Source organism: Hakea prostrata, chromosome 9, assembly GCF_041222555.1.
Source record: "Hakea prostrata isolate BN-2017 chromosome 9, UWA_Hpros_2, whole genome shotgun sequence".
NCBI lineage: Eukaryota > Viridiplantae > Streptophyta > Magnoliopsida > Proteales > Proteaceae > Hakea > Hakea prostrata.
The window spans coordinates 53331050-53357097 of NC_142608.1; the positions used below are offsets into that span (position 1 = coordinate 53331050).

Sequence of the window (26048 nt, forward strand, 5' to 3'; positions counted from 1 at the left end):
CCAATGGGCAAAATGATCATTTCAATTTCAAAGTTACCAGAAAAGTAACCGTGGTCTGTGGGTAACTTATAATCTAACATTGATGAAATTATTTAGTTCTTTTGCCTTTAGTATTGTTGTGGTTATGTGTATGCGTGGTTATGGTATTTCAAAAATGGAACCTGTTATGCATAGCCAGAAGAAGAGATCATTCCTCAAGTCTGTCTTACCCGATTCATTTCAACAACTTGTACTCAAGTTCCTCTCTGTCTCTTCTTGGCATGCATAAATTTATCTAACAATACACTATTTTTTTTTACCAATCTACAATAGACTTAAGACTATAAGGTTGCTAACTTGTAAATAAGTTCTATTGCATGCTATCCCAAAAATGCCTTTTGTGAATTTGTAGATAAGAAGTAAGAGACAAGGGAAGACAAATTAAGAAACCATCAACCACATCAGAGGTCTAGCATGATAAGATGAAGGGATTCAATTTTCACCAAGGTTGAAATAGTGCATGTCAGATGGATAGAAGCAAAAATACGAGTTGGAAACCAAAGGGTTAGAGCAACATTTTTTTTTTTGTAGTGGATGGTTTCCGGTAGGGGTGAAAGAAGAAGATGAGTGATTTTCTGTAGGGTGAAAGAAGAAGATGGGTGAAGGTTCGGTATAGTATGAGAAAAAAATGATGTTTGGTATGAGAAATAATGGTATATTAGTAATTTTTTTTTTTCTATTTTACATGAAGGTATTTTAGTCATTTAACCAGTGAATTTAGCTGGGCTTAATGGTGCTAATTTCTACTGTCACGCAATGCAATCCTGGGCACTTAAGAAGGGACACAAGTTTTGGTCTAAATTTACTGAATTAAATGTAAAATTTTATGTAATATATCAATTGTAGAAAAGCCCCAACCCCCCCCCCAAAAAAAAAAAAAAAAAAAAAACAAAGCCCATCTGAGTAGATGGGTTTTATTTAATCAATTTAGGCCCATCAGTTTCCTTGCGATGACTCTACATGCCAAGGCCCGTTAGCTTCACCCGCTCTCTGGGCCATGGTATGCATTTTTGAAAATGCGAAACAAAACCTATGAGGACTGAAAAAAAATCCTCAGTTTCGGTCAAAACTGTCGAAATTTCGTCGAAACTTGTTAAAACCTCGAAACATGTCGAAACTTATCGAAACGTTGATTCAACCCAGCTGGACCAGCTAGTTCATGAGAAAAAAAAATCCCAAATTTCGTGTGAAATATGGAAAATTTCCTAGAAACTTGAGAAATTTTGTGAAAACTTGAGAAATTTCTTGGAAACTGGGAAATTTTGTGGAAACTTGGGAAATTTCGTAGAAACCAAGGACTTTTTCTTGTAAATTTTGTCGCTTTCTCAAATTTTCAAAATTTTTGTTTATTTCATGTTTCCCCAAATGCCACAACAAATACCCCCTCTATCAGGACTTTCCCATCCAAATCGCGTATTCCTTCAGACTAGTTATCTTAAGCATGTTGATAGACTCATAAAGTTACAATTGTCAATTACCTTGATAACCATAGGCATAAAATGTCATAGGATGTCTATGTTTGTTGGTTGGAAGAGAGGATGTTACATGCATAATACTGCTCAGCTCACAGTGGATCCACTTTTGACACTTTTCTTGGCACTAAGTTGTACTTTCCTTTTATTATCAGCTATTTTGAAGTTATAAATTATATATTGAATGTTATGTGCTTAAGTAATTAAGTTTATATTGTATTTTTCGGACAACTCTATATTGATATTATATACATTGAATGACATATATACTTTGATTTATTTAGCTAAATACAGCCAATGTATTATTTATACTCTAATTAGCTTAAATACAGAATCTCACTCCAAAATACTCTTTAAAACTTAGTTGAAATTTGTACGGAAAAGTCCTCAGTTTTCTCGAAATTTTCTAAGCTTCCACCTAAATTTTCCATTTTCACCCGGTCGAAACTTGAGTTTCTCTTTAATTTTGTACTATGCTCTTGACAACGCTCTTTGGTTGCTTCGAGTTTAATTCCGTTCAAGGATAGAGATTCAGTCTGAACTCTGAAGTCCGAACTCTCAATGGCTAGCAATTGCAGTTATTCTTGCGAGACAGCAGCTCAAACTCAAGAATGGATTAACGCCATAATTGCTTTCTTGAAACCTTACAAGTTTCTATGTGATGCTCATGTCGTCAATTTCTTCAAGGTTTATACCATTCCTCTTGTATTGGACTTCGCTGAAATATCTTTAGTTGCACAACTTATATGTGTTTGTGCTTGTGCTTGTCACTGTTATTTCAAGCTATTACAGGATAGGTTATGGGAATCTATTGATGAGCAGTGGATGGAATGTCTCCGGAGAGAACCTGTTGAGAATCTTCTCAAAATACCGTCTGGAATTGTCCAGGTTAATTTCTGACTTCTTTAAGTTCCTTTCTTTTAATTATTTGGTTTTAGTCTTTAAAATTTTCTTCTATCCGTTTAGATTACCTCCAGCGATTTTTTTTTAATGAAACATATTTTGGTCATGCTACTGTTGTTGAGATGATGTTAGGAACCTCAAGAGGAAAATCATTAGGATATACTGTGAATTTACTAAAGGAATAACTAAAAGAAGTTGAGAGTGAGAGGTCTGTATTTCTTCTTCTTCCCCCCCTCCTGGTTTTAGGTGTAAGTGTTTTTGTTCTTCATGTTTTTAGATGCAACTTTATGGATGTTTTCACCAGTGATTTGTAGAAGAGAGTAAATAAGAAGCTGGAACGGAACAAGAAGTGAGTGACTACTCAAATGGGTCTAGTCTCCACCTTGCTTCTTTTAATTCTGTGTGGTGCTGTGGATATCTTACCTCATCTATGGCGTCCAAATGGGAGCCAAAACCATTATCGAATCAGCCCTAATGATGAGACCATAATGCACGGTATTAAAACATGAGGATTCTGAGTTTTTAATTTTTATTTCTGCTTTGGTTCGATTCTAAATTGGAAAATCAAATAGAAAACAACAAGAGATGAAAGCAAAAAGTAGTAACAAAGTTAAGACACTAACCTTGAGTCTGTTAACTTTTGAGTTTAAACCTTCAATCTGCTTCCCTGTTAAATTTCAGCATTTCAGTTTTTCCAATCTCTTATTATACACCTAATGTTTTGATATGAAATTGCATATGCAAGCTTTAGTGGTTAGTTTCTATTGTTCCGACTCATTTAGCACTAGTTTTGTTTGTAATTGTCATCAGTTGCGTCTTCTTCACTATGTTTTTGGTTCCTTGTGCTATTCATGTATTGCACCATTCAGAGCACCACCAAATTTATATGCTCTGGTTTGAACTTGGTTCCAGGACTAGATGACTGTAGTCTCAAAGCTACTACGTAGTTTATCTTGGCTTTGAAAGGTTAGGGGTTTTAAAACTTCAAATCTTGGGGTTTTAGCTGAAATCCCCATGTGTCATTGAAGTCTGGGGAAATTTTTTGTTCTTTTCCTCATCATAACCTCCTCACTCTCTCTCTCTCTCTCTCTTTGGTGATTTATCTGTGCCATTGTAGTCGTTTATTGCCATGTTGGAAATTTTGTCAGAAAAATTGGAATTTTTGCCAAATTTATACATTTTCTTAAAATTCATAGTCTGGAACCTCTTCTTTTCCTCTTCCTCATCACCATCTCCTCTCTTTGATGAATAAATATGGTGCCCCTAGTAGTTGTTTTTACAATGTTGGAAATTTTTTTCTTTTGATGTTAGGATTACTGGCCTTCTTCACTTAAGGAATTTATTCTTGTGATGCGATCTCTTGTGCTTCCTCAAGAACAGCCAGCACTGCAAATGGTATGTTTGTGAGGTTTGTACCTGTTGTTTGGTGTTCCTATATCAGTATAATTCATTGTGTAACTAAACCTTTTCAAATCGCTTATGAGTTTTTTTTTCTCTTAATCATATTTATTTACAAATTTCATGGATATATTAGGTTGTATGGGAACAAAATCTTTGTAATTGGATAAATTCTGCTTCTTGAGTTATGGCTAGCACTATACAACAGGTGGTTTGTATTCTGCAACAAAAATAATTTTAACTAGGAATATTAGGAGTAGACGGCTGAATACTCTGGTCAAACACCCTTCAATTCCATCCATCCGACATTAATTCTTTGTGAAACATCATCTTCTATATCCACATCTTTGTGAATTAGAACCTAGGCATCTGAAATGGTCACTTGGTTGGTATCTCTCTCCTCAATTTTCTCCATGTCCTCATTCATGGAAGTATGACCGAAGTTAAATGGTATTCTCTGCCTTTGTTCTGCTAATCTTAAATCCTTTTGTTTCTATGGTCAATATCTACAGCTCTAGCTTAGCATGAATTCTTGCTTTTGTCTCATCCACCAAAAAAATATCATCAATGAAAGCATACACCATGGTACCTCATCTTGGATTTCTTTGGCTAACTGATCCATGGTAAGTGTAAACAAGAAGGGGCTAAGGACTAAACCCTGGCAGAACCCAACCATAATTGGGATTACCTTCATTTGTTTCCCCACAGATCTTACACTTGGTCACCACACCCTAATACACGTCTTTAATTACTTTATGTAGTTGCTCGACAGTAAATATCAAGGAAAAATATGAGTTGGTCTCAGTTTGCCTGTTGATAAGGTCTTGATTGAATCAAAGATTTAATCTAGACTTCAGTAATTTGGGCTGGCAATTGCTGTTGCATTTGGTGTTTGGTCCCCCAACTTCAAGAAAGAAAACTTACTTGACCAACTCAAAGCACATGGTCTTTGGCATTTTCACTGCAACTGCTGCTTAGAAACTTAGTGGGCTGTAGTTAGTTTGTGTATTATAGTACATTCCTCTATGCTATCAATATAATTTTGGTTTATTAAAATTGCTCAAGGTCCTGGGAAGATGCCATGTCCTCAAGGTGAAGGAAGATTAGAAGTTTGGTTTTCTCATGCTTGTTGCACAACCATGCCAGTTCAGCGACCAATCCGTTCATAACTATCTGGAAAAAATGTAGGCATAGCAAAGACCAACTTGTGATTCGGACCTGGAACTGAATGTTCTTCTTTGTTGCATACTTTCTGTTTAAGGATTTCGTCCCATACTCCTTGGTGGCTTTTGGTGTTTTATCAGCTAATCCCATATCAGAAAACTCTATTGATAATGAGCGACCATTTTTGTCATGATAAAGTGAAACAGAAAATATCCTTGCTTGAGATGGCAACCTTACAACAACTTCAAATTCCCCATCTCTAGTTTGGCAATAAGACTCTTTCTATTTGTTGAGCATAAACTTGTCTATGGGCTTTGCTGTAGGGTTAGTACCAATTGTTGGCCATGGCTGTTGGTGTTGCTGAATCCATAGGAGGCCTCTTGATATATCCTCCCCACCAAATGGCAAGGTCATTCCAGTAGTAGGTACTGCTACTCCTTCCTCAATCTAGATGATTGACATCATCTAAGCACCAACTTTCACAACACATGCTGTAGAAGGGCCATTTCCAACAGCAGCACCAAGACCTTCCTTAGAGTCTATTTTTTTCTGAATGCAGTCCCAGTTTGAATACGTTGAAATGGCCATTCAACCTAACCAAGACCTCAAGCCAAATCATATAAGAGCCCCCCGCATTCTCAGATGCTGGCAACTGTGGCAATTGCAGAAAATCAATGGCAAAGCGCTGAATCTCTGGCTTACAGTGAATCAACCCCTAAATTCCTCACCCTTAGGTCCAAAACATCTTAGACTTGTGCAGTAAGGAGGATGAGTCGTGTATAGTACGTGCCACAAGGACACGCCTGTCACCCGTACAGTGAAATTAGACTAAACTCAATGACCATTATAACTTTCTGCACCTGGAGATACTTAAAGGTTAACCTTGAAGTAGACCAAATAGGTGGACCACAAGGTGGACCACAAGGTGGGTCCACAACTCTCTAACTAAGGCCTATTATTCTGATTATAGATTTTACTCTATAAATGATATTATATGTGTGTTGACTAATGATTTAGATGATGAAATGTGGCAAAAGAAGAGGATATAGAAATTGAGGTGTAATCACGAGATTGAAATTAGAAGGCTAAGGTGATTACACTTATCAGGATAGGTGTCACCATGAAGAGAGACATAAATCAAGATGCCAAGAAAATAGGAATAGTAAGTTATAGGTGTCAATGTCACAAGGAAATGAATGAAAGAAAAAGGGGGGTGGTGGTGGTGGTGGTGGTGGTGGTGGGGGGGGGGGACACTTAAGTGTAAATGTGTCAACTAAGTATCACTAGTTAAGGTTTAAAGTGTTAATGAAAGAAAAAATGGGGGATACCTAAGTGTATATGTGTCATCTAAGTATCACTAGTAAAGTGATAAAGTGATAATGAAAGAGAAGGGGGGAGTCACCTAAGTATCACTAGTAAAGTGATAAAGTGATAATGAAAGAGAAAATGGGGTGTACCTAAGTGTACATGTGTCACCTAAGTATCACTAGTAAAGTGATAAAGTGATAATTAAAGAGAAAAGGGGGGCACCTAAGTGTATATGTGTCACCTAAGTATCACTAGTAAAGTGATAAAGTGATAATGAAAGAGAAAAGAGGGGACATTTAAGTGTACATGTGTCACCTAAATATCAATAGTAAAGTGACAAAGTGATCATGAAAGAGTAAAGGGAGACACCTAAGTGCATATGTATCATCCAAGTATCATTAGTAAAGTGATAAATTAATAAAATATAGGAGAAAATGTGTAGTGTGTAGGAGAAAATGTGTAGTGTGTTGACACCTAGCAAGTAGGGCGTCAGACGAACAATCAACTTTAGGTGTCAAGAAAGTAGAAACTTGAAGAAAAAAGAAAAAGTTTGAAGAAAGTCGTAGAAACTTGAAGAAATTATTATTTTATTAGTTTGCCATCCTTATAAATAGGAATGAAATTTCCCATTTGAAGGGTGTAATTTCTGATATAGATCATAGAGTGGGGGTTTTGCATGAAGAAAGAAAGAGAAGTAAAGGGAGAGGAAAGGGAAGAATTCGCTTGGAAGAGAGAGAAAAATTGAGAAGAAGTTGTGGGTTGGAGAGAGAGAGAGAGTAAGAGAGTAAAAGTGTAGAAGTGGTACAAGGATATTGAATTTTTCCCTGCATTAGGAATTTTGGGGGCTTGGCTCGCATATCAAAATAGGCATCCATCATGGGGTAAAACGGTAAATTGGTAGCGGTAGGCATCGGGTTTGGAAGGACAAGAACAAATCGGCATATCGGTGAGTATTATGATTCAATTCATACTGTGTACAATTTTACCATATTTTTAACTATCATGACTTGTTTGAAAGATTTATGCATTTTGATGCATATGACATATACAATAATATTTTATTGAATAATCAATTGTTTCACCATGTGATTATTCTATGCATGATTTATGTGCATACATGCAAATGTTTATAACTCTTTTGTTATGTTTAATAAAGTAATGATTTTTTTAAATTTATTGATTATTCTTTATTCTTGCATTTTAAATTATTAAATAGTAATTTAATAAATGCAAGATTAAAATGGAATATAAGATATTGTGTTTACAAGCACTACCCTTGTAAGTCCTATTAGGCATTGTGGCTAGAGTTTAAAGTGGAAAGATTGGGTCTAAACCAATGATAATAAATTATGAGGTGTACATGGCCTTGTGCTTAGAGAATGAAAACCACTTCGGTGGTATAGTACCCACTTCGGTGGTATTGCCAATTTGGTTGCTTAGAGAGATGTAAATCCTCCATGGATGTGCTTAGGCTTATGATTGTAATGGAAGAGAAAGAGAAAAGATCATATTTTGAAGAATTTGAATATTTTATTTTGAGATTTTTTTTTTACATATATTACGAGACTGAATGTTTTATGGTACATGCATTGACATGTATTTAAAAAAGATGGAATATTTTATTTTGAAAATATGCATGTCATGTTTTATTCCTGTATGTAGCATGATTGTTTTATAATATTCATTGGGCTAGTATAGCTCATACCCCATTATTATGTACAGGTAGACAGCTGAAGAATAAGAGTAAAGGCCTAGCCATCCAAGAGCAGGATTGAGAGTTGAGGTCTCTTTTAATCATGCTAGCTATTTGAGTTTGTATAGGACAGTTATATTTAAGTATTTTAAGGGTTTGTAAGATAATAAATATTCAATTTGGTAGTTGGAGTGATTTTGGAGCCTCCAACTACTAGGGCTAGATGGGGTCCATGGCATCTAAATCCTATTGGGTGACATGGCACTCACCTCTTCTTTAACCATTTTTTCTTAGTAACAAAATCAAAATTTTATGGTAAGACAATGGAAATGCTAATTTATTAAGAGAGGGAAAACATAGAAACATATCATCTGATGGCAGTTGCATACTCCATTTGTGTTTATGAATAAGTGCAGTCATCCATATTCCAAATCCACAACTATTGAACTGAACATTTATTGTCTTATACAAATCCTTAATATACTTAGACATAACTGTACTATATGAATTGAAATAGCTAGCAAAATTCTCTTTTCTCTTTCTCTTTTATTACAGTCATGAGCCTAAACAGATCCTTGAAGGATGTACATCTCTTTAAACCACTGAAGTGGCTACTCTACAACACCGAAGTGGCTACCTCTACAACACCGAAGTGACTACCTCTTTAGGGCACAAGGCCATGTACACCTCATAATCTACTATCATCGGCTTAGACCCAATCTTTTCACTTTAATTCTAGCCATAATGCCTAATAGGATTTACAAGGTAGTGCTCGTCAGCACAATATCTTTTATTCAATTTCAATCTTGCATTTATTAAATTACCATTTAATCATTTAAAATGCAAGAATGAAAAATAATCCATAAATAAATAAATTCATTGATTATTTAATCATAACTAAAGAATTGTAAATACATGCATAGAATAATCATATGCTCAATCAGTTGATTTTTTTCATAAAAAAATTAAATAAGTCATGCTAGTTAAAAATCCAGTAACAATGTACATAGGATGGATGAGATTATAATATTCACAAACATGAAAATACCATAGAATTGTACATAATGATTGAGTCATAATACTCATAAATATGACGGTTTGATCTTGTCTTTTAAACCGAACCCTCTCCTTCACCAAATTACCATTATAATCCTCTCTTCCTCCTTTCTCAAACAAACTGCCTTCTTCTCTCTTTAATTCTCTCTCTCTCTCCTCCTCTTTCTCTTTTCAATTTTCTCTCCACACAACTCCCACTCTATGATCTATATCAGAAATTTCCCCTACAAATGGGGAGATTCATTCCTATTTATAAGGATGGCAAACTAATAAAATAATAATTTCTTTAAGTTTCTACTACTTTCTTTTAACTTCTTTCATCCTTAAGTTTCTACTTTCTTCTCTTTTCTTCTTCAAGTTTCTCTCTCTTGTTGACACCTAAAGTTGACTATTGACTCCTTCCTTGTTAGGTGTCAACATGCTACACCTTTTCTTTTATATTTTATTATTTAATTTCTTTACAAATGATACTTGTGTGATGCGCATATACACTTAGGTGTCCCCCCTTTCCTCTACTAATGATATTTAGGTGACATATGTATACTTAGGTGTCCCCCCTTTTCTCTTTCGTTATCACTATATCACTTTACTAGTGATACTTAGGTGTCACATGTACACTTAGGTGTCCCCCTTTTCTCTTTCATTATCACTTTATCACTTTACTAGTGATACTTAGGTGACACGTGTATTCTAGGTGTCCCCCCTTCTCTTTCATTATCACTTTATCACTTTACTAGTGATACTTAGATGACACTAGTACACTTAAATATCCCCCATTTTTTCTTTCATTATCACTTTATCACTTTACTAGTGATATTTAGGTGACACATATACACTTAGATGTCCCCCCTTTCTTCTTTTATTATCATTATCACTTAGATGACACAAGTACCCTTAAGTATCCCCCATTATTTCTTTCATTATCACTTTATCACTTTACTAGTGATATTTAGGTGACACATATACACTTAGATGTCCCCCCTTTCTTCTTTTATTATCATTATATCACTTTACTATTGATACTTAGGTGACACATGTATACTCAAGTGTCCCACTTTTTCTCAAGTGTCCCACTTTTTCTCTTTCATTCATTTCCTTGGACATTGACACCTATAACTTACTTTTCCTATTTTTTTGACACCTCGATTTTTGTCTCTTTATAGTGACACCTATCGTTGATATGTGTAATCACCATAGCCTTCCAATTTCGGTATCATGATTACACCTCAATTTCTACACCCTCTTCTCTTGCCACATTTCATCATCTAAATCATTGGTCAAGACACATAATATCATTTATATAGTAAAGTCTATAATTAGAATAATGAGCCTTAGTTAGAGAGTTGTAGGCCCACCTGATGGTCCACCTATTTGGTGTACTTAGAAATTAACTTCTTAGTACTTCCGGGTGCTGAAAATTACGATGGTCAATGAGTTCAATCTAATTTTGTTGTACGGGAGAGCGGCGGACAAAAATACGTTTCGACCCAGTTGTAGACCAAGGGTCCAAGCATCACTATTAACCTAGGGTATTTGAGCATATCCACACAACATTAAAATAATAATATAATGAGATGCGGGGCATTACAACACCTATCTTCTTTCCTGTAGGGTTTTAGACCTTTAAATGGTTCCTTAGGAAAGTTGCCGCAGCCAGCCAGTCCTCTGGAGTCTTCTTCATACAAGAGACGCAGCACTGCCATGGTTTGGGTCACTGTAGCCTCCCTTAACATTGCCATTAGCTTGCCATGGATTTGGGTCACATATTTGGATGGTCTTTGGGTTGCGGTCATTGCTTCAATTCGTGGACTAGAGGTTGAAGACGATGGCCCGGTCCATTGTGAGTTTGGCAGGACCGTTGTTTGGTTGACTCCTCAATTTGAGCTGGTTCCAAGGTCGGACCTTGGTCCAGTTGTGTGGGTTAGCCCCAACTTGAAGTGACGGTTGGCTGGGCCTTGAATTAATGGAATGGAATTGGGCCCTTGCCTATGTGCTTCCTAGCCCACCAATCAGAATGGGCCAAGAGCTTTCTCCTTTATTGTTGGGGGTGCCCACAATCCTTGGTTTATTTTGCTAAGCCAATTGCTTTGGTCTGACCAAAGGTCTAATTGTCGCTCGGTTCCACCTTCTTCTTCTTCTTCCCCGTGGTTCCAACCCTAATCTCTTTGATAGCCACCGGATCTGGAGTAATGCCTTCTTCTTGATCGTGGGCAAACCGTCTCCTCTCTCCCACTATCGCCCTTACTCAAGGGGGTTTCACCAACATTATCTCCCCCCATACGTCCCTCTCTTTGATATGTTGGTGTTTGTGCAACTCCCTTTTCCCAACATCCACCATAATCACCGCCTATCACCACAAGACTTGAGTCCACCACTTGGGATTTGGGCTTGTTGAGATTGTAAGGGGTATTTCTCCCTATTTTGTATACAACCCTAGCAAGGGGCTCATGGATCCCTTCCACTCTTTGGTCTCTGGACTCTCCCTCCTCTGTGCCATGAAGACTTCTCTCCTCACTATCAAGCATATCATCGTCCCAGCATTGCCATCAAAACCCGTGACCTTGTTGTTCTCTACAACACTGATATTTCTTTCAGCTTTGTCATCGAAATCAATTGCAGGGCCTCCTTGAAACTTGGCCAATCAAATTCTGCTAACTTCTTTGATAAACCCAATCCTAGGCATCCCCTTCCAAGTGTTGGAAAGCCTTACCCAATTGATCCTTGTACTCAATTTTGTGTGCCCAACAGTAGAGTATGACCTTTGTAATACATCCCTGCACATCCCCTTCGCTGGAAAATATGGATGATCCAATCTCCATATTCCTTCCCTCGGATCGAAAGAGGCTCTGATACGAACTTGTTAGGAACCCACGAATCAAGCATGAAAACTAATATGATTTAATTACTAAAAATAAAATGAATAAACACAATGACAGATAAACTGGTTACAATGGTGCCGGTCACCTCACAACTTATGCTGCCCCTCAGCCATATGCTGCCCAAAATCTTTCACAAAATATTTGATAAGGATACCCTTCCCTCACATCTCCTCCCCCGCCCCTCTTTATAACTCACCAACCATGATAACCCACTGTCTCTCCTCCACATGGCGTCCTCCTAGGGCCCTAACAATACAAAATTAAGATATTGTATCCAACAGTCGTAAGAGCAAATCAGAAAGTGGTCACGCTCATCCACTCTTTCCTAATATAGGCATAAGGTGTGTGAGACATTTGGTGCTGCATCTCTGCCATCCACAGTGTTGTGTGTGACCAATGTTCTTGTCCTCCCCCATTTACATTTTTTTTTCCTTTAATGTTGTAATGGTCAAATTCAATCTCCACTCAAGCACATGATCATTAAACTACTGCAAATTGTTAAACGAATAAGAAATCACTTGTTTTTGTTTGTAATAATGGAACACACATAAATTTCATGTGGTTCCTACACCAATATGGTGTGCTATGTCAACGGGTGAACAAGAAGAACTTTCCACAAATTGAAAGGAAAGAACATAATGGAGATCTAACATAAATTTAATGTGCGTTCAATAACACCAACCCAAAACCCTAAAGCGAAAAGCCCAAATCTCTCAATGATCTCGTAGGCAAATATACGGTACACACACACACACACACAGAGACACACACACACACACGCATATATAGAGACTCCAATTGGATAAACGGGTCCATTGGGTCAACCCCTCGGCTTCCATCATATATATATATATATAGATAGATAGATAGATAGACTTCAATCGGATAAACGGGTTTGTTGGGACTCGAGCCCAAAGCCCATCATAGATATAAGCCCAAATCTGTGTATATGATCTCAATTGGGTCAAGCCCTATGCTATCCATATGGATCTCCAAATGGCTAACGGGTCCATCATTTGGGTTGCTCTCCAAGATATGTTGGTGTGGGTCCATCTTCGAAGTCGGGTACAAGAATTTGGGTAACAACATAACAAAGATTTTCTTTTTAAATTTTTTTTTGGGTGGAAAAAAATGGAAACAATGTGCAGCTCAAATGCTGCTTCTAGCATCAAGATGTTTTACTTCAAGACAAAAAATGACTAGGGGTAACAACGCATAATTGTCAAGGAGTTCCTTAAGTGCATTGCCGTGCTCACCTGGTTCCTCCCCCTGCTTTAACACTTAGTCTTGCCTTGAGGCTCTAGACATACTGACAACTATGGTTAAAAGTATTGAAGCATCTGCTTATTTTATTTTCAGTTGGTTTATTGGTTTTCCTCATTGTTGGTATGGTTAGGTAAAGCTTGTTCCTTTTGTATTGATTGCTTTTTTGCCTGTTTATTGTCTTGCAGATGTTTCCCAATTTGCATGTGGCTTCTCTTAGTAGTGTTCTTACCCAAGGCATGAATCTGAAGAAAAAACATGAGGTGCATGATCTGTGAACTTTTTTACCTATTCAATGTCTTGTTCTTTTAATGATGTGTTTGTGTTTTTTTTTGGTGCCGGGGGGGGGGGGGGAGGAGATGCTCATAAATCATACCTAGATATTATCAGTATGGATGCGAATTAAGTCAATTTGCAATACTTTGAAACATCATCATGATCTTGCAGTCTAGACCTGGTCTAATGTTGCCGTAGATTGAAAGTGATCCACTAGGGGTCATTTAACCAAGATCATACAGAACTAGCCAATTCAAGTTTACCAAAACTGAGTGTGAGATCCACTTGAGGGTTAGGGCTGGCAGATTTTATCAAGTTGATGTGGAGGAGAATATATGCCAAAAGTTAAAACTAAATCAGGCGGTTAAATCTGGAGTCATGGAGGATTCTTTAGTAGAAATAGGACTGCAGGGCAAAAGGTTAAACTTGAGGTAATCCTGCAGAGTGGATGGCATGAAACTTGAATCAACTCTGTTAGGTTTAGGAGAAGATTCGATCAAAACTTCAGTAGGTTCTTATGCTTAGATTTGGCTGAAAACACCTTCTCATAAAAGGGAGTTGCAATTTTGGAAACAGCATCTTATTTGAACTTGAGACTTAAATGGAATTGAATCTATAGACTTGGGTTTAATGGAATTTTCATGCAGCAAAGGACAATTGAGCATGGTGGATGATATATCTACCCTACAGGTTGGTTTTAGCTGACCAAGGTCTCCAAAATCGAAAATAGGACCACCGGGGGGGGGAGAAGGAGAAGATTGCTTACTTTAGATCCCTTCCCCCAGTACAAGCTTCCCAAGCTTTATTTGTATAGATCTCTGAAGAAGATCGTTTCCACAGCCAAGGAAGGAACTAGGGTTTCAAGCACCCAGTACCCACAATCCTCATGGACTTTAACCACCATGGAGACTAGAAAGTGGACTTTAAACACTAAGCACAATAAGCTACCTCGACTCTAACATCAACAGTTCAGCTTGCTCATTAATCTGGCATTTAAACACCAGGAGAAGCAAGGCAGAAGCCAAATTTTTTTAATGCAAGAATCATTTTCTAACATTTTTTGTTCTTCTTAATTGATGGGGCCTAAATATGGGCTGTAACAGGAATACAAACTCAAGCTTAATGAGGCAAGTTAAACTACCTTTGTTCCTAGTAAAATTAGACTTTTAACTATTAGGACACTCACCCCAAAACAAAATAAAACTCTATTAAATGCTAATTGAATAAGTAAAGACATATTTGACCTTCATTAAATGGTACCACAGTATTCTAATTAGGTCCACATGACCTCTAAAACAGAAATTACTGATTAAATAAACTTATATTTGTGTACCACCCTGGTATACATATTTTTTGGCCCACAGGGGAGGCCCATTGCCAAGCAGACAGATGGAACAAAAGGCCCAACCGTTATATCACTCAACCCTAGGTTTATTCCTAGGAAAACAGGGCCAAATAGGGGTTGGATCTACATCATGGTCGGGATAACTACAAACAAAATATCGGATCTGCATTGATTTGATCAAATTTGTGTAGATTTAGTCATTTTCCGGGATTTTGATTTGAGTTTTCCTAGATTTCAACCATGGTGTCTCTGAAATGTATTATTCATTGTACATGGGTTGGGTGTTGATGTGATATGCATTGTTTGTTGTCCTTTGTAACTTCCCACTCACATCATTAATTATTTCTTAAAGAAGTATTCAACAGTATGTTTATCCATTGCTACATAATTTATGTGTTATCCCCAATTATGTCTTGTTGCACTCAAAAAATGTGTAGAATGGGCAAATATTAGATGATGTTTCCTCTCTCTCTCTCTCTCTCTCTCTCTCTCTCTATATATATATATATATATATATATATATATATATATATATATTACAATTTGAAGATTTAAATTTGTTTATTAGGTCTAATGCAAGATTCTCTTATAGTTTTGGATCCAACTATGGTATTTTCTCATTAAAACCACCATCTTGAGATGGCTGGGAAAAGATTCCTGGTTTCAACCATTTCGAATCCTATCTCGGTTTTTGGATAGTCAAAAACTGAGGTCTTGAACCTTGTGCTTTTGTACCACACAAGCACCCACTACCTCTATGTATTTACTTCTTGTTGCAGTTTGTAAAATGTAGACAATTATTTTTTATTCCTTCTCTTCTGATTAGGCAAAAGGAGACCTTTTTTTCACAAGACAATTCTGAGTCTATTATGTATTTTTCTATGCTGCTTTTTCAGTTATCTTGGATTTACAGCGGTGATGTTCATCCAAACAGGTGGAAATTCTAGCTGCAGTCGTAAATTCAACTGCAAAAAAAGTTGGGGGCCAGACAATAGTTGATGTTGGTGCTGGGCAGGTACATCTTTCTTTTTAATCTTCTGTTCATGCGTGAGAATATGTTTACATACTGGACGATTGTATTGTGTATTTCATCATATCAACTTTCTTGTTTCAGTGTAAGTTTGTAGCCTTCATGGGCAGTTATCTAGCTCTCTTGTATCATGTCCTGTTTCTGAACAATTACTATTTTTTTTTTTTTGGGGGGGGGGGGGGGGAGAGAAAAGAACTGGATTGGAGGACCCAAGGAAAGCCGATTTTGACCAAGGTTATTAGAAAAGCGATTGGACCCACTGAAGGTGCTCGCCGCCCTTTGTCCATATTTTTAATATTACTACTTTTTAATACAAATACTTTTTATAATAAACTAAAGTACTAAACAAACATTCAACAATCACATTCATAAAAATAAAAATAAAAAAACATTCAAGAATCACAATTATGAAAAATTATCCAAAAAAAGATTAAAAACATAACTTCATCTCATCAAGCATCATAAAATTCATAACAATAATTATGTAGTATGTACTATATCAGTAATCAATGTGAAAAATGAAAATGAAAGTAGTAACTTTACATTCTTACTTATCTCTATGATAGTGTGACGCCAAATAAGTGTTTTGCACTCTTGTGCATAGATCAGTAATCAGAATTGATGTATCACATATTTAAATTTATAGACGGCATTGTAGAATAAATTATGATTAAAAAAATAATAATAATATGCACAAATACAAAATGTAAAAAAAGCGGTTACTTTAGCATCTAGGCGGCAATATGGCACAAAAGGCGGCAAAGCGGTAGTGCCTAAGCAAAAGAGCAGCAAGAAATCAGCCCGTTAGTTAAGCGGAAACAATTTAAGCGGTTCAAAAACCGCTTTGCCGCCTAGGCGCGCCTAGGCAGACGCTTTAATAACCATGATTTTGACTTAATAGGAACCTGTACGAACAGAAAAGGACAACATTGCCCTGAAAGTCCACCCAACTACTAATGTTCATGACTCTGAACAACCTCTTGATTATATTGTGAAGTTGTGATACAACAACACCTGGGCGTGCAGGTATCTCGATGTATTGGACAAAATGGTCAGCGCTGTAACTATTGAGAATAGACTTGTAAACGGATTGGATTCGGCTTGGATACACCAGTATCCGAATAGCAAAACTGCTATCCGAATCCAAATCGGGTGGAAATTTAAAGAAGGCATCCGAATTCGAATCCGAAACTTTACCGGATATCCGATAATAATCCGATCCAATAAACTATCCGATTATTGATTGGTGATTGTCATTTTTTTTAATTTTTTAATTTTGATTTCCAATTACCGATTACTGGTTTTCTAATCCAATTATCAACTCTTTTTAAGAGAAAAGGATGTTTAATACTTTACTCTAACTGGATACTTTCCGATTTCAATTATCCGATTACCGGTTACCGGTTTCCGAATCCGATTATCATCCCTTTTTAGAGAAAAAAATGTTGATTACTTTAGTGTATCCGGATATTATCCAATCCAATAACCAATTACCGATCCATCCGGTTGTTTATCGAATGGATATGGATATTTTCCGGTAAGAAAAATTCCGGATATTGACCACCTTAAATGAATATGAATGCAAATTTGGAGGCGGATTTCGGCTATACATTTACAAGTCTAGTTGAGAATGTGCATGGTCCAAGGCTGCTGCCTTGGCGTGCGTGTCTTTGACAGCCTTCCTTGGTGCTCAAGTTTTCTACTTTCCGTTTTAGAAAAGGTTCCTTGGTCATGAAGAGTTAGAAAGCACAAAAGTTTCTATTTTCAACATAGTTTCTATTTTCATGTTCTTTCCTTTGTGGTACTTTCTATTTTTTTGGTACTTTCTTTTCTGTTAGATGTAATATTAGTTCCTTTTTTGGAGGGCAAGATAACTGGCTTTTCAAGTTGTAATTCAAATTAACAGTATTATGAATAAGAAGGCTGTGAGTCTAGGACTCTCTTGCTAGAATTGCAGCCCATTGTTGCTGGTTCTTCATCTCTGTTTTCTTCTTCATTCTCCTTCAAGTTCATCAACTGTTTTGGTTGATTAAAGCTTATTTCCTAACATGGTATCAAAGCTTTATTAAATCAAAATAGGGCTAGTTCTTAGTGTCCTCTTCTGAAGTCTCTTTTAGTGCTTTTTTTTTTTTGATGAATGAATAAAATTCATTACCAAAAAAGGAACCAATCGCTCATACAACAAGCACAAATACAACAAAGCTCAAGTGCAAACACTGAGCACAAAACTCAAGCACTGACATTGAGAACAAGTGAGCCAAGCTCAAAGGAAAGCAAAGAAAAGCAAATACCCTATTTTTTTGATTTTTTCTTATTCTTCCTCTTCCTGGAGGAATTGAGGTCAACCAGGAAATCATCACCAAATGGGTTGTGCTTTTTAATGGTGCAACTACTTCTTCTGCAACCAACAAGATAAGGATGAATCACTGGGCAGGAGGTAGGAGAGTCGATAACGATCTGAGTAGATGGATTGGAGTTGCAAGCTATGGGTTGGGAGGAGCACAGGGGCATTGTTAAGGGGAGAATTGCAAGGGTTAAGAGTGTTAGGCCCGTGGGCCGAACCATTGAGAAATAAATGGCTGGGGAGAGAAGATGTGGGCTCAGGAGAGGTAGAAGGGCTTTGGGTTAGGATGGGTTCAAGGGTGTTTAGGTTGGTCTACTGGGAAGGGTGTGGGCCAAGGAGAGAGTTTGGGGTAAGGACAAGAGGGTTGGGGTTTGAGGGAGGAAGGGAGACAGGAGAGAAGGATAGTGGGAGGCTCAACAACATGGAGACAAAGGTTAGGAGGCTCTCTGGCGGATCAGCTAATGTCAGTAGGTTCAGGGTTAGAAGGTTTGGGATTGGCATCAATCCCGGGAAGCTTTTTCTTGGATAGGAGAGTGTTAGAGACAGCTAGGCAGGAAAGGTTATTTTGAATGTCACTTGAGAAAGTGGCCGGATTAGACTTGAGGTTTTGCCGGCAGCGGATGCAGATAGTAGGTGATGAAGCAATGGCGGCTGAGGGAGGAGCAGCAACCGGGTTGTTCCTAACAGTGTCTTCTACCTCCGATGTGTTAGCAGCGGGAGTCCTCGACAGTGAGTTGGTGGAACTCATGGGAGCAATAGATTTCACAGGTTTACAACCATTCATAGGAGAAGTAGAGGTAGGTGCGGATGAGTTCGGGCAACCAATATTGGCAGGGAGACAGGAGTTTGAGTTATGCCTGGATGTGGCACAGCGATCGCAGCGGGCCGGAACCCAATCGTAGACAATGACTTGATTGTATTTCAGGCCATTGTCATCTTCAATAGAGATGAAAGGGGGAAGGGGTTTGGCAGCAGGGACCTCCACACAGATCCAGGCATAGGATAGGCGCTCCATCTTGAGAGTCTTGGAGTTGGAGTGGAGAGGCTTGCCAATGGCAGAGCCAATGCGACTCAAGCAATCCTTGTTCCCAAATTCCAAAGGGAGTCCTGGGAGATTGATCCATAAGGGGAGAAAGCTGAAGTTGACTTTTTGAAGAGGAATTGCAGGTTCCCATGGTTTGAGAAGAATAGGAGATTTTCCCACATACCCCCCCCCCCCCCCGGGCCCCCCCCCCCGCCCCCAAGGGACGAACCCCTAAAGGAGCTCGGGATAGTGTCCGGGGAGGCCCCCCCCCCCCCCCCCCAAACAAAAAACCAACCCCCCACCCCCCCCCCCCCCCCCCCCCCCCCCCCGGCGGGCCCGCCCGCCGCCCCCCAAAATTTTTTTTCCCCCCCCCCCCCCCCCCCCGGGGGGGCCCCCCCTTTTCCAGGGGGGGGGGTCCCCCCCGGGGGCGAGTCTTCTACCATGCATGCATGCAAGGGAGTCAAACTTGAAGAGAAACATTGCAGAGATGAGCTGATAAGTTTTCATGAGGTCTTTTGCCTTCCATTGCTTAGAGAGAGAGGCGGTGAGTACACCAAGAGGAGCAGGCCCAAGGATTTGGCCAATATTGGCACTTTGCCATCTAAGAATGGCCTTTCAGTTGCAGAGGATGGGCAATGGACAGATGGGGTGGAGTTACCTGGGGAAGGGGGGAGGGATAAATGAAAGGGTAAGGTCAGATGAGGAGGGTTCAGAGGAAGGAAACAGAGAGTTCCAGGCTTTAGGATTTACAAAAGCAGAGAGGTGGGCAGAGCCGTGAATGATGGTTGGAGGGGGGGAAAGGGACAGGCGGAGGGGAGGAAGATGGGTTGGGAGACAATTTTCTAGCACTCATAGAAAGACAAGCAGCATGCAGTGGCAGCACCAGCAAAGGCCTGCTCAAGCAAGCGGTGGCAGAAGACGGAGAAGAAGAGGGAGGCAGCAGCAGCAGCAGAGGTAGAGACCCCAGCAGCATTGGACTTCGCTGTCAGCTACATGAGGGAAGCCCTGAGACCCATTTTTGGACTTTCACCGTCATCTACTTGAGCATCAGTCCGGCTGGCCATTTGCTTCCAGTGGCAGAAGATGGAGAAGGAGTGGTCAGGCTGGCTTATGCAAGCAGTGGCAGCGGGAGAGGGAACACCCCTATCTCCACTTGTCTACTACTTGCTACACCACAAAACAAGACTACCACAAATAATGAAACAATAATCTACTTTTAGTGCTTCTTACTTTGGTTTCAGCCACCTAATGCTGAACAAAGTTTTATGTTAGATCAGATGAGTATATAAACTGATTTATTCTACTTCTTCCCTCCTACTTTTCCCAAAACATGATCGATTCTTTTGATCCATTATATTCTGCATTCTGCAGATGGATTGCTCTTTATTACCTACAATTTTTCCTCCATTCTGCAGATCTGTTTCTTTTCTTCCCTGCAAATATCTATTCAGTTCTGTGTTGCAGAATTTTTTGCTATCATACTTCAAGTTTTGGGCAATTTAGCTGTGACATCTTCTTTCATACATTATGTCTTCAATTACTGGTGATTTGACTATAAGCACAGCTGAATCCAAGGGTTCTCAAGTAGATCTGGTGAATGTACAGATTACCTCCATCAAATTAAAAGGTAATCCTAATTATTTGCTGTGGTCCCAAGCAGTTCGTGTTTACATACTTGCAAAGGGTAAGCTTAAGTTCATTGAGGTTAAACATCTTGTTGAGACTGACAAGTCCTACCTTAGTTGGACTGAAGATGATGCAATCATCAAAATTTGGATGTGGAATAGCATGAAATCCGATATTGCTGCCAATATTATGTTTCACAAGATTGCCAAGGGGATATGGGATTACTTGCAAGAAACCTATTCCTAGGCTAAAAATACAGCAACAATAACTACAACAATAAGCCTTGTCCCAACTAAATGGGGTCGCCTACATGGATTCTTGCCTTCCAATCAGTTCTATTTGAGGTCATGCTAGATACAAAGGCCTAAGCTATGCATATCCTTTCTCACCACTTCTCTTAGGGTTATCTTAAGTCTACCCCTAGCTCTTTTAGTTTCTTCAATTTGGATTATATCACTTCTCCGTATATGAGCATTTATTGGTCTCCATTGAACATGGCCATGCCACCTCAAACGACTTTCCCGAAGCTTATCACTTGTGGGAGCAACTCCCAAACCAACTCTAATATGATTATTCCTTATCTTATACTTCCTAGTTTTACCACTTATCCATTTTAGCATCCTCTTTTTTGTTATACTGAGTTTATCTATATGATATTTTTTAACAGCTCAACACTCTGCACCATACATCATAGCTGGTTGAACGATGGTCCTATAGAATTTTCCTTTAAGCTTTAATGGAGTACATTGATCACACAAGACCCCGGATGCACCTCTCCACTTCATCCACCCTATTTTAATTATTTGGAAAACATCATCCTCTATATCACCTCTTTTATTTATAATTGAACTTAGGTACCTAAAAGAATCACTCTGAGGAATCTCCTTATCGTCAAGTTTCACCACCTCATCGTTTGCCCAATCATGACTAAAGTTACAAACTAGATATTTTGTCTTCGTTCTAATTAATTTAAAACCTCTTGATTCCAAAGTTGCTCTCCATGATTCTAACTTGATATTAATCCCCACTTGAGTTCTCATCTATCAACACAATATCATCAGCAAAAATGCTACACCAAGGGACCTTGTCTTGAATGTCTTTGGTTAATTCATCCATTACAAGTGCAAATAAATATGGGCTTAAAGTTGATCCTTGATGTAGCCCTACTATAATTGGAGAATTCATTACTTTGTCCCAAGCTCAAAATACGACTCGGATTTATAGTACTTATGAAAAGCTTTTTCAATTTCAGCAAATTGGCAAGTCTCTGTAGGATTATTATAATTCTTTTAAAGGGATGATGGAGGAGTTAAATGTCTTTCAACCCCTCCCTATAGGCATAAAGAAACTTAAGGCATAACACAATGATTTTTTTTGCCCCCAAGTTTATTACGGGGTTGAACCCTGAATTGAAATCTATGAAAGGACATATTCTTGTTGGTGAGCATGTCCTTAATCTTAGTGAAGCATATTCTAGACTTCAATGGATTGCTTTGCCTAAAGGGGGTTTCTTTGGAAATAACACTGAAGGAGATAATTCCACCTTTACTACATCTAGTGGAAGAGGACATGGTTGTGGTTTAGGGGGAGTTAGTTAACCTCTTGAAGTCTTGGTGTTCAATAGTCTGATAAGGCATCTAGGCTTTGTATTCATTGTGGGAAAACTAAACATTTGGTGGTAGCTAGTTGGGCCAAACATGGAAAGCTAGAGTGGGCCAAACAACTTGCTAATCATGTCATATTTGATGGTGGTATTGACATAGTAACAATCAACGTTAGGTTCTGGATCTTCTTCGGGGGAGTTTTCTAAGACCCTTTGAGATGATGTAAGTCAAATTCAATTATTCGCCGCCTACAAGATATTGAGACCGCCCTTTCCACATCCACTGATACTTCTGCTGCCACTTTTTCTTATGCAAGTAACACAACTCTTCTCATTTCTACATCCACCCTTTGGATCATTGATTCAGACTCTTCTTCCCATATGACTGGTAAGTCATCACTTTTTAATTCTTTTTTCAAGTCTATTACTAATAATTCAGTTGCCATAGCTAATGGAACTTCCACACCTATTTTAGGTTGTGACAAGTTTCTCCTATACCTTCTCTTACTTTTTTATCCATTCTTCATGTTGCTAATTTTCCCTTTAATTTGTTGTATCTGCTAGCCAGCTAACTAAAGCAGAATTGTTTAGTAACTTTTTTTTTTCTTCCTAATTCTTGTGTTATCCAAGACCTTCATACGAGAAAGATGATTAGTGGAGGGTGTGATAGGAACGAACTCTCTATCTGGACAATGCTTCTTCCACTACTGCGAGCTCTTTCTGATGATGGTGTAGATGCTTTTTAGTGGCATTGTTGTTTAGGCCACCTTTCCTTAGCTAGATTAAAATTTTTTTTTCCTTCTTTAAAGTTAGTGTTTTGTGAGGCGTGTGAGTTGGGGAAGCACCACTGTGCCACCTATCCTCCACACTCTGACCCTTGTAGTGAGTCTTTGTTTTCTCTTGTTCATTTAGATATTTGGGGTCTTCGCAGAGTTAGTAAAAGGCATGGATTTCAGTATTTTGTTACTTTTGTGGATGATTTTTCATGTTTTGCATGGTTGTACCTTCTAAAGGATCAAACTGAAGTTCTTGCCTATGTTTAAAACTTCTTTTAATTAAGTGAAGACTCAATATTCTCATCCTATTAAAGTTTTTAGATCAAATAATTCCTTGGATTATGTACAAAAGATATCTCTAATTTGTGTTTCTCTTAGAATGATTCATCAAACCAGTTGTTCATTCACTTCTCAATAGAATGGAGTGGTTGAACACAAGAATCACCACCTCTTGGAGGTTGCATGTGCTCTTTTACTTCAAATGAATGTTCCCAAGAGTTTCTGTTGTGATGAGATTTTTACTACTGGTCATTTGATTAACTAAATGCCTATGACTTTACTTTCTGACAAATCTCCACTTTCAATTGTTTTTCCTAATGGAGAACCGTTTTTAGTTCCATCCAAATTTTTTGGTTGTGTTTGTTTTGTTAACATACCACATACTGTGGATGAACTTTCTCCCCGGTCTGTTAAATGTATTTTTCTTGAGTAATCACATAGTCAGAAAGGTTTTCACTGTTATGATCTTGTACATCGGAAACAATTTGCGAGTGTTGAGTCTGTTGACGTGATCTTTTTTGAGAATACCTTGTATTATACTAGTCCATCTCTGCTTGATGAAAACTATGTTTTGAACGATGCTCCTCCCATTTCTTCTTTAGTTCCTTCAGACGACAATGTCCCTCTACAGATTTATTAGTAAAGATGTAAGTTAGAGGAGTGTTTGTGGGTCATATAGATCCTCCTTTTGATATTGACATCTCTCCTTTAGAGGAGGTTGAAGCTGGTCCTATTGTAGTTCCCTCTTCATCCTATCCACTTGTGGATTCTTCTAGTGGAGATCCTACTCCTCCTTCAGATGACCTACCAATTGCCTTGAGAAAAGGTACTTGTACTTGCATTTTACGTTTTAACATTGTTTATCCTGTTTCTGGTTATGTATCTATGTCTCATCTTCCTCCTAACTTTCGTTGTCTTTCTCTTTCTTTGTTTGCCATTCGTATTCCTATCCATCATAATGAACCCCTTAAAAATCTTTGCTGGAAAACTGTTATGGATGTGAAAATGGATGCTCTATAGTCTCGTCATACAATGTTTTTGGTAGACTTGCCTTCTCATCATACATCTTTGGTAGACTTGCCTCTTGGGAAAGAGATATGGTCTGTCGTTGGTGGGTGTATATTGTTAAGTATCATTCTGATGATACGATTGAATGACTTAAGGCTTGCTTGGTAGTTAAGGGCTGTACACAAACGTATGGTGTGGATTATTTTGAGACTTCCTCTCCTCTAGCTAGACTTTATTCTGTCTATGTTGATTTCTATAGTTGTTAATTATGATTAGCCTCTCTTTCAGCTTGGCGTTAAGAATGCTTTCTTGTATGGTGACCTCAATGAAGAGGTGTATATGGAGCAACCTCCATGGTATGTTGCTCAAAGGGAAGACAATGCTCATGTTTGTAGGTTGCATAGGGCTATCTATGAACTTAAATATTCCCTACAGGCTTGGTTTGAGAGATTTAGCAAAATTGTGGAATCTTTTGGATTTACCCGGTGTTATTCTGATCACTTTATTTTTGTTAGACGACGGGGTGGTGGTGTTGTTATTAGGGCAGTTTACGTCGATGGCATTTTCTTTTTCAGGCGGTGATATTGGGGGTATCAATGCATTTTAGACACACACTTAACAAAAATCTTCCCAAACCAAAAACTTGGGTTAGTCTTCAGTATTTCTTATGGAATTGAGGTAGTTCGAAGTAAACAAGGAGTTAGTTTGTCACAAAGAAAGTATGTGTTGGATCTTTTGGCAGAAACTGGTATGCTTGCCTCTAAACCTTCAAATATTCCCATGGGTCCCTAGTTGAAGTTAGGAGTGGATGATGGTGAGTTGTTAGATGATATCAATCATTATAGATCTCTTATTGGGAAGCTTATTTCTCTCATCATTACTCATCTTGATATTTCCTATTTGGTTGATGTGTTAAGCTAGTTTATGCAGTCTACTAGAAAGGCTCATTAGGTTGATGCAATGAGTGCTTTGATATCTCAAGACTGCGCCTCAAAAGGGGCTGGTTTATTGACCAAACAAGAGTATGGATTTGATTGCTTTCTTTGATGCAGATTGTTTAGGGTTTACAGCTGATTGCCCATCTACTATGGGTTATTGACCTTTCTTGATGAAAATCTTGTAACTTGGAGGAGTAAAAAATAATCTACTATTGTCCATTCTAGTGTTGAAGCAAACTATAGAGCCATGGTCCCACACAGTTGCCGAGTTGATGTGGCTTCGTTCCTTGTTGGAGGAAATGGGATCCCAATTTCCAGTCCTATAAAAATGTTTTGTGATAATCAGGCTGCTACTTATATTGCCAGTAATCCAAGTTTTCATATAAGATAGTACGAAGCATATAGAGGTAGATTGTCACTTTGTTTGTGATGCAGTCAAGAAGAAAATTATTGAAACTCCCTTTGTGAGTTCTGCTTGATCTAACGGATGTGTTCACTAAAACTCTGTTTAAGCCAAGTTTTTAGTCTATCTGTTGCAAGCTGGCGTTGGAGGCTTGTATGCTCCAGCTTGAGGGGGAGCTCTGCAACTAACTAGAGCTTTGTGGTGATCCATTACTGACTTAG

At 38.2% G+C, this 26048-nt stretch overlaps 1 protein-coding gene across 1 annotated transcript in view; it reads left to right on the forward strand.

Annotated features, from left to right (window-relative positions):
- Positions 1 to 1957: 1957 nt before the first annotated feature.
- Positions 1958 to 26048, forward strand: part of LOC149005552 (S-adenosyl-L-methionine-dependent methyltransferases superfamily protein) — a 45612-nt gene continuing 21521 nt past the window's right edge. Inside the window, exons 1-5 of the mRNA XM_089168639.1 lie at positions 1958 to 2198; positions 2304 to 2399; positions 3726 to 3809; positions 13364 to 13438; positions 15731 to 15811. Coding sequence (XP_089024765.1) covers positions 2073 to 2198; positions 2304 to 2399; positions 3726 to 3809; positions 13364 to 13438; positions 15731 to 15811 — 462 coding nt within the window. The 5' untranslated portion in view covers positions 1958 to 2072. The remainder of the gene's footprint in view (positions 2199 to 2303; positions 2400 to 3725; positions 3810 to 13363; positions 13439 to 15730; positions 15812 to 26048) is intronic.